The sequence below is a fragment of the Volvox carteri genome (assembly GCF_000143455.1).
Source record: "Volvox carteri f. nagariensis unplaced genomic scaffold VOLCAscaffold_18, whole genome shotgun sequence".
NCBI classification, from domain to species: domain Eukaryota; kingdom Viridiplantae; phylum Chlorophyta; class Chlorophyceae; order Chlamydomonadales; family Volvocaceae; genus Volvox; species Volvox carteri.
In genome coordinates, this window is record NW_003307561.1 from 895,545 (window position 1) to 910,350 (window position 14,806).

General features: G+C 57.4%; 2 protein-coding genes across 2 annotated transcripts; one reads left to right on the forward strand and one right to left on the reverse strand.

Annotated features, from left to right (window-relative positions):
* Positions 1–2,024: 2,024 nt before the first annotated feature.
* On the reverse strand, positions 2,025–4,575 carry VOLCADRAFT_117540 (uncharacterized protein; the record flags this gene model as incomplete). Its single annotated transcript, XM_002950376.1, has 4 exons — positions 2,025–2,663; positions 3,055–3,225; positions 3,626–3,694; positions 4,540–4,575. 4 exons carry the CDS (start codon positions 4,573–4,575, stop codon positions 2,025–2,027), a joined length of 915 nt encoding a protein of 304 aa, XP_002950422.1.
* Positions 4,576–5,333: 758 nt separating this feature from the next.
* Positions 5,334–9,119, forward strand: VOLCADRAFT_117542 (uncharacterized protein; the record flags this gene model as incomplete). The annotated part of the gene is made up of 6 exons (XM_002950253.1): positions 5,334–5,528; positions 6,335–6,406; positions 6,473–6,546; positions 6,977–7,692; positions 7,900–7,982; positions 8,508–9,119. 6 exons carry the CDS (start codon positions 5,334–5,336, stop codon positions 9,117–9,119), a joined length of 1,752 nt encoding a protein of 583 aa, XP_002950299.1.
* Between the last annotated feature and the right edge of the window lie 5,687 nt (positions 9,120–14,806).

A 14,806-nucleotide genomic window follows, 5' to 3' on the forward strand; every position in this document is an offset into this window, starting at 1 on the left:
CAGTGCGTTCCGGCGCCCCCTCGCACAAGCAAATAGTTGGTAACCTCTGTGCGCCACTTCGCATTGCGCCGCATTGCGTGGTAAAAGATGTGTTTACGTGTTTATCTCACCAAATATTTGGCCGCTATGTAGGCCACATGTGAGTGTACGGCACCCGAAGTTCCTTAGAAACGTAACGGGAGTACCGCGACGTGGGGTCCATGGGCGCCGCAACTGTTTTGTCAGAGTCGTACGGTAGTCGTACGGTCAAAAGTGGTGGTGGTTTATAAACCTAGGGTGTGCTTGTCCTTTTGTGTAAAGGCTCTTTTTCCTGTCAGTGAATCAATCCGCTGCCGGGGGTTGGTACGGACCGTCGGTTACCTTTCTTCTTCTCCGCCGGCGGCAGCAGCGGCGGCAAGTCAAGTCAAGTCAAAGTCGGAAAGGAAACTCCCTTTTACCCCTCGTTTGTCCGGTTGGTCCAAGGTTGGTCTGTTGGACTGTTGGCGTCGTTGGTTGGTAATGTCTCGCCCGGACAATCCGTTGCGCTTCAACACACATCATGTCAAACGACGGAAATGACCGGTACGGTCAGTACGACATGCCATTTGCAAGCGGTGCGCCGGGAGTGATATGTTTCGGCAGCTGCCAGCAGTATTTTACAGCAACAGTAAATATTGGAGGATCAATCGACCTAGCCGGGGGTCGACCTGAGAACGCCATGCCCACCCTCTATCCCTCTACCCCCCCCCCAGCAGCACTGCAGGTCTTAGCCCCTGTTGCTATTTGTTCCCTTCCCATGAACACCCCTCCTCCTCCCCCCCCCCCTGGCGGCTCCTAAAGGCAGCACCTGGCAGGGTACCCTGGCACGTATCGGGGGCCCGGAAGTAGCAGCTAACCAGGGGAGTACGGCAGGCGGAGTACGGCATACAGCAGGGGAAGTACTCGCGGGATGTGGATACAGACATGGAAGACGGCGTTGCCTGCTCGTACAATAACAGCAACAACCGCATCAGCCTCCATTTGTAACCGACAAGGGTGGGATGTACGGAAACCGAAAGGGCGACCAAACCAACAGCCCTGCCCGGGTGCCTGCCTCTTCCCTGCCCCCCTGCCCGGGCCCCGGTAGGAGTCGCAGGCGCCCGGGGCCCCGGCCGCCATTCCCTGCCTTTCCTCCGCCCTTCCCCCCCCTTCCTGCAAGTCGCGCATCCGTATCCGCGCCCGTGTACCGCATCCCTGGAGCCTTTCACCCCCCTTTCCATGAGTGAACTTGCCTGTCTTATGTCTGTCTGTCTTATGTCTGTCTATCTATCTATCTTGTTGTTGTTACATGGTCGTGGGGTGTGTTCCCCGTACCTGCAAACCGCCTAATACGAGCCGAGGGCTCAAGGGCTGCCAGATTGCCTATATAAGCGCCATCCTTCCTCGCACTTCAAACAAAGCAATCTATCTGTTTTCATGTCCTAGGGATGGGGGATTGGGCGCCTTTCGGAGGTTGCCGCCGCTTCTTGAATGGAATCAGCCTTTCAGCCCGGGGAGAGAGGCTGCCGGCGGGGCGGGAGGGTGGCCGCGGGGTCAGGGGAGGAAACAGGGGAGGAGGAGCGGGTGGGAAAGGAAGTCAAAAACACAGCACAACCCGCCCCCCTATGAGGCCATTCATTCACTTGGATGGCTCCACACAAACATTTGCCACAGCGCTTACGAACAGATGTACGCGTCAAATAATTACGGCACATGTCTTCGTGGTCAATGGTCTTCGGTCTACTACTAGCATGTTGCGAAATGCCGCACACATGCTTCAAAAGCGTTGCAGCCACCCGGGTGGCCCCTACTTCATCAATATTTCTCGGCCTCCGCCGCCTCCTCGAAGGTGCTGTGTGTATCTCCCCCTCCCCCCGACCACCACCATCAATATCAATATCAACATCATCAACATCGGGGGGGGGGGGGGACTGGACCCCTTTTGCGAGTGTGCCAGTCCCACGGTGCCGTCGTCGGGGATATGTATGTGTGTGTGTGTGTGGCCTCAGGACGCGTCCGTGTGCCGCTCATGAACCCGCCCCCGCCCCCTCCTCCTCATCGTCCGAGTCCAGGCCGAAACCAGCGGCCACAGCTCCCCCCCCAGTACCGCCACCCTTCGCTGGCCGCCCTAACAGCCCCAGAGCCCCCCCCGGCCGCTTCAGACCCCCCCGTGCGAGAGCTCCAACCCGGCCCCCTGAACCAGCGCCCCTCCCCCCCAGGCCGAAGCTAATCCCGCCTAGGCCCCCTAGCGGGGCCATAGAGCCGCCGCCGCCGCCGCAAGACCCCGCGGAGGCAGCAGAGGCGGCGGCGGCGGCGGATCCGCCACCGCCACTGGTACTGCCTAGAGGCGGTGCCTCCGCCGCCTCCTGCGGTGGCAGCGGCGGCGGCGATGACACCGCCTCCAGCGGCGGCGGCAGAGGTGGCGGCGGCTCGTCCGGTGGCAGCGGCGGCTGTTGCTGGCGAATCCGTTGCTGCGCCGCCTCTATTTGTTTCTGCAGTCGCGCCATCTCTTTATCCGCGACCTTCTGCTCCCTCCGCTGGCGATCTCCCCGGTTGCGTTCCGCCATGGCGGCCTTCGTCTCCGCGAGCCGCTTACGGTGATGGTGGTCGTACGACGAGAGATGCTCCTCTAGCTGCTTGGCGGTACTGTACTGCTTGTCGCATACCTGCCGTACGGGCAAGAGAGGGTAGAGGGTAGGCCCGGAGCGAAATAAAAACACGATGCAAAGTCGGGGGATTTCGTCGCCGAAGTGAAAACAGTACAACAGCCCCCAGGGTGAGGGCCGGGGAGGGGTTGGAGGGGTTGGAGGGGCTGGAGGGCGACGTGGTTGGGGCGCAGTGGTGGAGAGAAGGGGGGACGGGCGGGGGAAGGGGAGAAGACGAACCCCACGAGCGAGTGAAGCTGCTGCCGAGGAAAGAGTGCTGCGGCAGATGTGTGTATGTGTGTGTGTGTGGGGGGGGGTTTGGACGGGAGGGGGGACGGGGGGGGAGATCATATCATACGCAAGGAGATCAGAAATGAACTGCCGGACCGCCGCCGCAGCAGCAGCCGCCTACCTCGCAGTAAAACGTCTGCAACATCTCTTTCACATCCTCGGCACGCTTCTGCAGCACCTCCGCCACCGCCTCCCGCTTCCTGGCCGCCGCCTCGTCTTCTTCAGCCGCCACCTCTATCTCCAGTCGCCTTCGAGCTGCTGTCGCCTCGCTGGTGTGGAGGTCGTCCTCCTCCTGGACGGGGAAAACGAATCGCATGTGTCGCGTCAAGCCATACACACACACACACGTCACATCACATCACCCGTGTTGGCCCCTCGCGAGCCCCTCCATCGCGACACGGCACCATCACTTCAACACGCCACCATCACAACAAATTAGGTCTTAAGTTCCAGCTCCATGCTCAATCTTGTTATTGATTATTAGCAAAATTAGCATTCAATCATTTAATCAAAGAAATTTTACGCTTTAGGAAGAATAGACAATATACCACGGGAAAGAGAACTAGAGGAAATAAACTCACGTCACGCTGTGCCCCCCCGCCCCCCCCCCCGCCCGCGTCCCGCCCGCCCGCGTCCCGCGTCATTGACACGCCGCCTCCCCCCTCCCCCCACACGCCGCCTCCCCCCTCCACCTGCTTTCCCAGACCCAGCCGCACTCCCGCATCCACACCCGCTCTGACGGGCTCCACGACACCCGTCTCCTGTGACAGGGCAGGGCAGGGCAAGAACAACCGCCACAACCGCCACAACCGCCGCCACCCCCCGGGGGGGCCCGGGTGGGGTCGGAGGTGGGGCCCAGACACGGTTGGTTGATCGGCTGGTTGGTTTTAGTTTGCGAATGTTCCATATATGTCTGTCTGTCTGTATATCTGTATGTATGTATGTTTGCATGTATGTATGTCAATAGTGTCGGTCAAAGGTGGGGTGGTGGTGGTGGTGGTGATGGTGATGGAGGTGGGCATTCCTAACTGGCGGAGCTGGAGGGCGAGGGCGAGGGCGAGGGGGAGGGCCCTCCATGTTGATGAGGCCCAGATCACCACCGCAGGTGATTGGGAGAGCTGGTTGGGGTTTAGTTGGACGTTGTTAAGTCGGCAGTGACACAGATCGGGGCTCTTGGGGCTCGGCGGCAGTTCGTCGTCGGTAGCAAAGGTGGGAAGTCCCCGGGCGGGCTGTTGTGCTGTCCCCCGGGGGGGAAAGGGTGACCCGGTGGTGTGTGTGGGGGGGGGAGGAGGCGCAACAGCCCCCTACCTGCCCTCCACCTGCCGGCAGGTCGGGATCCGAGTTGTACGACAAGGAACACCCAGTTGCCTTCAAGGTGTTGCGTTTCAGTTAGGCGCGCTAGACTTCTAAACGCCCATCTAGACTCATGGCCGACCAAGGGGCTTGTTGCGCTAAGTCCAATAGATAATAGAGCTCATAACAGATCAGACGGGGAAAAGGTACGCAGACCGCGGGATGAACCAAGATGTCCAAGGAAGGGGACGAGCCGTGCAGTATCCTTAAGCCATCCGCCAAGGGGCGACCCCAACTTCGGTCTTGCGCGCACCTGTTTCCCAAGGCCCTTCCCCTCCTTCCACCCCATCTTTTGAAGGAGCTTGAAGCCTATGTTGGATGTCCCGATGGGTGCCGCTCCATCATTTGGTTCAGCGACGTCGTCGTTGTCGCCAGGCCCCGGCGGCCTTGCCCAATTTTCGTCATCATCAAAACCTCTTCGGTGGCTCTCCTGATATGCGTTTGTCCACTCTTCACCACGAGGCGCGGCCAGGCGGGGGTCAACTACGGCTATGCCCGGAAAAAGAACACTCGGGACTCCGGGAGGTTGCGCAGGATTCATGTTTATAGAAGGTTACAATCATATCACAACATTAAGGGAAACAACTGCTGGGCAGAGTACAGCTGTCGACGCGCACACGTGTCGAAGAGTGCAACAATGGAGGAAGATTCAATCATTATGAAAAAACACATTTAACATGTTTTCGCGACAGTGCTGCTCTCTGGTATTAGAGGAGCAACGGCGTGCTGCCGATTGAGTAAACGAATGACGACGTACAGCTTCAGCAACTGCATCGTGTCAACATGCGTTCAAGTCACATCTATCTTAGTGAACTATGTAAAAAGCCATATCAAACAGAAGTCGGAACTTCTGTTTATTTGCCTCTCTCTAACATCCAAGTTCTCTAACATCCAAGTACCATCAGCCTCTTCCCTTTACAGGATAACCCGTTACTACCTCTTGCTAGTGTGATCCAATAATACTGTCACAACAAACACGGAATTCTGTGAGCCAGCATTGAATGCGCGTTTTGTGCTGCCATTTCCAATTTGGCTATCGTGCGCAATATGGCGACCAAGACACGCGAAATGGCGGACTCCATGCACTATGAGTCACGACAACTTCGGGACGCACTCGCTGCAAGTAACGCGCGGCTCAAGTCCGCGCGGTCCGGGCGGGTGCCCGCGGACCTGCAGCCACAAGTCGGCGCTATGATGCTCCAAGAGTGGGAGGGACTCTCGGGCACCGGTCACCTCGACCAGGTGCGCGCACGCGCATGTGTGTGTATGTATGTATGTGTGTGTGTGTGCGACGTGTGTATGTGTCTGTGTGTATCAAGGTAACAAGGTATCTGACCCGGCCTGACGACACTGGCCACAGAGGGACTGCTGCCCAGCCGCAACGAAAAGACCGCCTAAGCTCTCTCCCGCGGACGGGAAGAGGGGCGCGAAGGGGGCCTCTGTCCCCTCCTAAGCAGCCGAGAGCCTAAGCAGGTCCGCTAGCTCCCCTCTCCTCCCCCCCTGGGAAGAAAGCGTCGCACACACACACGCTCTCACAAGTCAAGGCTCCGTCACGAGAGTTTCATTTGTGTGAGAGCGAGAGAGAGAGAGGTCACGTGCCCTTCTCGTGCGCGTGTGTGTGTATGTGTATTCTGCCCATAGCAGGGCCCACTACCCTCGCCCCGCGCAGATACAGCTCCCCAGCTCCCCCCACCTAGGATCAGCTTCCCCCCCCCTTGTAGGGGGCGACTGGCTCCCAACAACAACAGCAGCCGGCTCGCGCGGGATGACCTTTTTCAACCCCTCACCCAGTTGAACCCGTTCCGCCCTCCAGTTTGACATAACTTAACTTAACATCCCCCGCCATGGCCGCATGGTCGCGGCAGCCTAGCATGTAAGATCACCTTCCTAACCCCCCTGAACTCCACACACGGGCCCCCTAAATGCACATACATACATACATACATACATACATACATACATACATACATACATACATACATACATACATACATACATACATACATACATACATACATACATACATGTGTACATATGTATATACGCAGGGTGACACGATGGCTAGCGGCAACCCGCTGTACGAGCAGATGCGCTCCGCACTGCTCGCGTTTGAGCGGGAGGTGGGTTACGCGGCCCCAGCCCGCGAGCGCGCCTTCTTCACCGCCCTCCGCACCCAACTGATGGAGGCGGGGACACTGCGCGACGCGGAGCAGCGGGACATGCGGATCACCGCGGCCTACAAGTGGTTCTCCAGACACAAGTACGTGGCGGGAGGCCCCTCTTGGCGGGAACCTCCCTGGACAAAGGGGGGGAGGGGGAGGGGGTATGGGGGGACGACGAAACACAAACGAGGGAGAAGCTGGTGCCAAGGGGGGTAGACTGATACGTCAGAAGTTAGGGTTTGGGGGGACGGGGGTGAGGACGGCAGACGATGCAGGAGGGCCGTACGGCATGAACGAATGCGGCGGCGGCACCAGGGAGGGAGGGTGGGATAAACATACAGACAGCCCAGTGGTAGGTCCGACAGGGGCCGTTGACCTGATGCCACCATATCTAGTAGTAACTCAGTCAGTAGAAGACATAACGTGACTTATCCGTATACGTATGTACGTGTATGTATGTATGTATGTATGTGTGTGTGTTTTGCCGCATGTGTGGCTACCGTACCGTACCCCATTCTCTACCCAAAGACCGCAGGGTCCCGAGGCCGACCCCATCACCGCTGCCGTACTGGCGTCATCACTCGCAGTGGAGGCGAATGCGGCACCGCCGCAGCCCGACATGCTCCCCCCCGGGACACCTGCACTCGCACATCAACATCAACAACTAGGGGGAGCAGCACAGCCGCCGACGCCGACGCAATGTCACAATGTCGGACTCGCGGGGCCGACGACAGCGGGAAACGGACTAGCGAACGCGGCGGCAATGCCCGGGCCGTACGGCAAGCATTACTTTTTCGACGTGTATTCTCGGGCGTCAGTCGCCGCCAGCGGTGGAAGCGCTCCCGGCACGTCGGCGGGAAAGCCGGCACCCAGCGGCGGCGGAGGCGGCGGCGGCGCCGGGTCAGGGGTTTTGCGGCCGGCATCGGCCCGTGGTCCCAGTCCTGGGTCCCGAAGCGCAGGTCGTACAGAGGAGCCGCCGTCGCTATCCGTAGACCACCCGCTGGGGATGTACCCGGCCGTTGGAACAGCGGCGGCGGTGCGGAGCAGCGGCGGCGCCACGGCGGCGGCGGCGACTGTGAAAGCGGCTGGGGGTAGTGCCGCCGCAGCCGGCGGCGGCGGCGGCCCGGGACGCGCACGATTTGCCTCGACGGAAATGTATGCACCGGCTAAGCTTGTACGGCCGCAAGAGTTGGACGAGCTGGATCATCGGGCCGTGCAAGTCGCGGCGGCGGCGGCCGCAGCGAGTGGGAGCGGGCTGGCGGCGGCCGATGTCGCCGCCGCCGACCCGACATCTGCGCTGCATCCGAAGCCCTGGGTCAGCGGCCCACATAAACCCACGCTGGGGGCGGGAGCCGCTGCGGCGTTGGGGGCCGCGACGCGTCTTGCTGCGGGAGGAAGCGGCGGCGCCGCCGCCGCATCCACACGGCGCTCGTCCAAGGCTGGTACGTCAGCTGAAGAGGAGGAGGTGCGGTCCTTACGGAACAAATGGTCGGCCATGGAGTCGAAGACAAATAAATCGGTGGCGGATGTACAGGTGCGTGTGCGTATGTATGTGCATGTGTGTATGTATGTATGTATGTATGTATGTTGTTACAGGGTGGTTAACTTCGCCAGCGGCCCCCTTTCCCGGGGCAGTCCCTGCTCTCCCCTGCTAGAGGGGCACCCTAATCCGTCACCCCATCCGACTTCAGAATGTATTCGTTGGGTTCGGCAACTCACCACCAGCATCCAACCAAATCTAGCGGATCAACGGCGCATCAACTTAGTTCCTGGTCAGCTCGCAAGTTGATATTATCACGTCCTACACCGTCCATATGATGGGGGGCCACCTCCCATTTCATCACTCCTCAAACACCCGAGGAGCTGGCAGGCGTATGTATGTATGTATGTATGTATGTATGTATGTATGTATGTATGTATGTATGTATGTGTGCGCACAGGCGGGTATTCTGAAGTCCACGCTTTATGAATTGACATATACACCATACATAATATACATAAAAAAAATATTTTTTTATGTAAGGAGTATGTATGTATGTATGTATGTCGTCATGCACAGACCAAGGTGGCGGAATGGACATTACAACGGGCCCGGCTTGAGGAGGAGATTGTACGGCGGCAAGAAGCCGGTCGCATAGCCCCGCTGAACGGCAACCTGGGGAGCCGGGGGAGCCCGGGGGGCGCGGCGGCGCCGCCATGGCAGGTCAACGCGCTCCGTCGCTCGGAGTACGACGACGGCCCGCTAGGCCCCGGCAGCCTCTCCCCCTACGCCAACGCCAATGCGGACCTTGCCGCCGCCACCGCCGCCGCCGCCACGTCAGGGCCAGGTGCCATGTCCTTCATGGGCCCTACGGGGGGCGGGCTCCACAGCGCCGCCGCCGCCTCGCTCGGGGCCAGCATGCGCCAGCGTCACGCTGACGTGGCCAGGTACGACACGGGGAGATCCGAGCTGTTGCATCGGTTGATCAGCCTGGGTGTAGCGGTCAAAGGTGACGCGTTGGACCGGGCGTTGCGACCGTTGGAGGACCGGCCCTTCCTGGACTGCATTGCGCGACTTCCGAAGCCGGGCGATCACCTGCCGAGCCGTCCCGGTTCCGTACGTTTGCCGGCGGCGAAGAAAAAGAGGAGCAAGAGCGCGGGGAGGAAACGGCCCACAAGCGGGACACGGTAGTGTACAACAGTACGACGTTACTTGTACGATATTATGCAGGGGTCTTGCACGGAGGCATTCTATGATGATTGACGCTTCGATGGTGGCGGTGCCTGGACGGCGGCATTGGCCCCAATGGTGTGTGTGCGTGTGTGTGTGTGTATATTTTGCGGCTTACAAAAACGGAAATGGCCTGGGCAGGGGGACTCCCCGGCCCCTCCCGGGGAAGGGAGATGGTGCATGGAGGATGTGTGTGTGAAGCTGGGCTGTGGGGGCCCCCACCGGAGGGTTGGGTGCGTGAGTTCCCGGAGGAGCAGGTAGGGGAGGTAGGGGAGGAAGGGGAGGAAGGGGAGATAGGGGGAAACCGCAGATCCTGGACCGACAGGCGGCATGTGTGGGTGCAGCGGCATATTGGAGTGCATGCGGTGCGGTGGCTGGGTGGTCCGGGCACGGTGATGTCTGGGCGGGAGGTCTGTTGTGGTTTTGGTTTGGGGGAAGGGTATGTGTGTGCATGTGTGTGTGTATAAGACTGGACGAACCCCCGGAGGATGTGCGGGGGAGAGGGGAGAGGGGAGGCCGGGTGCGACTGGGGGCCTCCCGTCGGGGGGTTATCTTCTTCGGGGGTATATCCACGAATGGGAGGATGTGCTTTGCAAATAGCTATAAATAGTTTACAATCCAGCCACAATAAAACTTCACCAGAGGCCATTTGTAACACACAGATATGATTGAGACCTGTCAGGGTCAAAAGTCCTTCCGATGGTGGAAGGCATAGCGCCCCTAGTTGATGGACGGTGGTGACCTGGGATAAAGTTAACCTGCGAGCCGACCAGGAATGGAGTTGGGCCGCTGTCGACCCGGCAGATTCCGTTGGATGCTGGTGGTGGGTGCGGAACCTGAGCGATCCACTGAGAAGTTGACTAGGGTGACTGGATGAGGGTGCCCCGAAATACCGGGGAAGGCAGGGTTTCGCCGGGTAGCTGCCACGGGCGAAGATACACCCCCCTGTTTCACACATCATACATACATACAGGCAAACAGGTCACAAACGGGTCCGCCATAATTCGTTTACCTAACACCTAAGGAGGGCAGTTAGCCGATGCATGCACCACTGGCCCCCGCAATAGTTTTAGCTAACTGTGTTGTAGTTGACGTCAGAGGCGCCCAATTCCTTTGTTTCCTCCGGGAAGGGGAAGGACGGCTGCGCGAGCAAGGCACACCAAGGGGGAAGGAGGGACTGTTAGTTACGGCATGGTACGGCATCGAGGATATGGCTGTGTTGAGAACTCCTGGCTAGGCTGGATGATTTAAATTCTCAGCGGGGACACATCTTAGCATCTTTGCTAGATGCCTAGGCTACGATATGATTTCGGGGCAATTCGATATGGAACATAAACGTAAGGAGCGACATTGGCGGGTTGGGCCTGTATACGAGTCGCGGTCAGCTTTTCTGTTCGCTATGTCATATCATATTAGCCATATAATAATCCATAGAAGAAACAGAAATTTATGCAAAGTAAAACCCAACTAACTTGCTAACTTTGCTGGAATGGGTTTTAGGGTTTTAGGATCGGCGCAACGCATTAGTTTTCGCGCCCCGAGACGCGAGACACACCGAGCCATGGTTGCATGCCCTTGTTGCATTGACCCAATCGCGCCTCCATTTGCCGCCAAAACTTGTCTCTCCTATAATGAATTAGGACAGCCCGCCGTCGCATCGCTTGCGGGCCATACGTCGTTCCTAGCACAGATCCTACCGCGGTAGGATTCCTACCATGCATGTCGTTGTGGTGGTGGTGGTGGTGGTGGTTGGCGTTACATCAATATCGTGAGGGAAGCGTGCTGGAACAACGGTCTCTGATAATTGCCGTTGAATATTAATCAGCAATCCTCGAAAAGGAAATAAGAAGACGAAATGACCACGAACGACATCGCACAGGTAACTGGTGGTGGTACCCGTACTCGACGGTACTGATGCCGTAAAGACGAGCAAGACGGTGTACTACGTAAACAAGGCCGTTGCTTGACCTAAGCCTAATGCATTCGAATTTCAATCTACGTTAGTGCCTGCTCCGGGGCCGTGCAACGCTGCTCCGTCGCGGCAAAGCAGGCTTCTTATGAACCGCTCAAAAACAGAAAACTGCACATAACGAGGTGACAAAACAAAAAAGCTTCAAGACGCTGCTAAATGCAACCTTTCAATAATAATATGCTCTTATGCCTTTATAACTCTCAGCCAATTAGTAATACTCGCTCTCAAACAAAACGTTCTAAAGCCCACACGAATAAACTCCGTTCTTTCTCTTAATGCTTGGAAACTCCATTTCGATAGAAAAAATCTTATACAACTAAAATCCAAATCAAGGAAAACCAAAGCTCAAACAGAACACTGAGTACTTATGCAGTTTGAAGATAAGAATGGCGAGGCACAAGGAGGAAAAAACTTAAGAGAAAGAGAGAGAGAGAGAGAGAGAGAGAGAGAGAGAGAGAGAGAGAGAGATGGGGCGAGAGAGAGAGAGGGTGTGATTAGCCCGGCTGCTCAACCCCAGGCACCAGGCACACATCAGTACAAACACCCAACCTACGACGGGGAGAACGGACGACATTGCCACCGCAGAAACTATTCGTGGTCTGAAGCTCCTCCGCGTTCCCCACGGTGGCGCTAAAGCATCCCCCGGATTGCAACCCTGCTGGAGGCCACAACCTCTATATCCCAATATCCCAGGCCAGCATCCACTTCTCATTCAACGTATCCCAACTTGTTATCCAACCTATCTCAATTTCCCTACGATGGTGCGACGACGGGAAAGCAGAGGCGGGAAAACAGAGGGAGAAGATAAATGATCGTTGCTTTCATTTACCTTAACGACCTGAAGAGTGTCAATGCCTCCTACCTACCCACGTAGAACATATATCTGGGTTCCCATTCGGAAGGTCATCGCAGAAGCAGCAGCGCAGGAGTTTTTCCAACTGCTAACCGTCAACCGCTACCTGGTCTACGGCACGTATGGCAACTACCCAACTACCATGGTAACGCCACCACTGCCGTACTGCGCACGCCACACTAGCACAGAAGCTACGAGACTACCTAGTCTGGTGCCACCGCACTGCAGCAGGCACATCCTCCTCCGCCGCCACAGCAGCAGTAGAGGCGGCCTATGCATGACCACCTGATCGAATCCTCCGTGGTACTCATACCACGCCATTTGGTTCTTAGTTTTCTTGTTCAAGTAGGAGCCCTATGCATCCATCTGGCATCCTCTTCGCTGCCTCCCGTAATTACATCGCATCCCCACAATCCGGTTTGCAGAGAAATGTACTGCAGTGAAGCCGGTATAGCGCGCCTCATGTCGATGTCGACGGGTCGATCCACAAGGCCCCACCGGGCCCCTTTCCGCGACGCTGGATTACGGACGAAGTGTGAAATCCACACCAACTTCTCCCCCCACCGTTTCCCCCTTTGGACCAACCACATTCGGATATTAGGACTGTCATCGAAAACCATTAGTTCACACGATCACACCGCGCGCGTTTGTTGCACCAATTGCCCTTTTTAACGTTCCTTCCATTAAAATTCTAATTTTAAAGCTCCAAGCATTCCGTTTGAAATCTCTTTGGGGTACACGCAACTGAGTTGTGCAACGTGCAACAGAACGCTAACAAAACCAGACGACGAAGATTTAAAACCATCGTAAAACCGCGTAACTGAAAGGAATCAATCCAGTCGCCGGTTTGAATATTATTCTTCTACACAACCACTTAATGAAAAATTCCCATGACAAAGTGAATATCACCATTCCACCAGGTTTGAGGTGATCCGTGAAGTCGCAGCAGCAGTGCCCGCTGATTAAGATGAAAAAGTCAAAGTCACTCAACAAAACATCTTTTGTAACGACTTCGCAACATTTTCTCAAACCGCTACATGGTCAGATCATACAAGGGGATGGGATGTGTTTTCAGGAAAATAATGCATTTGCGCTCTGGTCAGAGTTTGAGCGTAAATCTGTGCGAGTGCAACAAACAGTGAGTCGCTAGCGCGTCAGTGTTTAAGGTGCGACTCTCGGCCGCAAATAGCAGTGAAACGCTACCCGCTGCTAAGTTCCGTGCTAACCTGCCAACATGCAACCGCCAACTGCTAACCTCTACATATAGTGTGCATCTAGCCTGGTAAGAATCAATACCCAGTCCCTATGTGTCGGTTGGTTGCTAGCATGGCTGAGCATGGCTTAGCTCTAACAAAGATATGTACCACTGCAAAAACCGGAATGCAATCCGCCAGCGCTGAGCCCTTTATGCCGGTGGTGGGTCCAATCGCAACCCATGAGCTTTAGAGCAACCAACAACTGTAAACGGTGATCAGCAACGAAATAACGGTCAGCAACTAATGGTCCGCCACTAACACTGCAATGACTGTGCAGCTCATCATTTATATTGACACTAAAACATTACCTCACTCTTTATCCCACAAATAAGGCATAATGATATTTCCCATAAGGCCTCCACGACATGTTTAGCACGTGAACGGTACTTAGACCGTTATTCTCGTTTGTCGGTGTTGTCATTCAGTTGGAATTCGTTGAGTTCAGTTTGGAACAAAGAAATAATTCTCCAAATGCCCATCCTCGCCCGCGCTCGGTTTTTCCTCTACACCGTCCACGCAGTCCGCAGTGGCAGTGCAAAACATCTTTCCAAATCAGGAATCAGATTCACCTTCGTGCCGTACACTCACAGATTCTGTCAGCGCTCGGCGGCGTCAGTGCAAACCCAGCCGGCGATTGTGCCGTGGCGGCGGAAACCGAACGGGTGGCGGCGGCGACCTCTGCCGTACTCGCGGCGGCGGCGGCGGCGGCAGGACTGGCGACAACGGTCGCAGCGGTGGCGGTGGATGCGGCGGCTGCCTTGGCGGAGGAGGACTGGATCGGGTGCGGACGGGCCTTGGAAGCGGTTTCGGAGCTGGCGGTGGCGGTGGCGGCGGAGGGGGAGGAGCCTGCGGGTGTGCATGGGGGAAGGCGGAGGCGTAGACGGGCCTTGTGGTACGGCAGGAGCTGGCAGCTGTGGTACGGCGGGGGAAGGCGGAGGCGTAGACGGGCCTTGTGGTACGGCAGGAGCTGGCAGCTGTGGTACGGCGGGGGAAGGCGGAGGCGTAGACGGGCCTTGTGGTACGGCAGGAGCTGGCAGCTGTGGTACGGCGGGGGAAGGAGGAGGCGTAGACGGGCCTTGTGGTACGGCAGGAGCTGGCAGCTGTGGTACGGCGGGGGAGAGCGGAGGCGTAGACCGGCCTTGTGGTACGGCAGGAGCTGGCAGCTGTGGTACGGCGGGGGAAGGAGGAGGCGTAGACGGGCCTTGTGGTACGGCAGGAACTGGCAGCTGTGGTACGGCGGGGGAGAGCGGAGGCGTAGACCGGCCTTGTGGTACGGCAGGAGCTGGCAGCTGTGGTACGGCAGCCGCTTGCGGCATTGGAGAACCAAAGGGCGACGGGAAGGGCTGCGGAGATGCTGACGTCGTTGGAGGGGGCTGTACAGCAGGTGATGTGGTACTGTGTCGTACTGCAGGTGACGGTGGGCCGGCACGTCGGGAAAGCGGCGGCGCTGGCTCCACCTGGCTGGGATGACCGGCTGTCGAACCTGCTGAGTGCGACCAAAGAGACAAATATTGCCACCAGGTGTCGCTATAGCCGCCATATCCACCGTACAAACCGCCGTACTCAC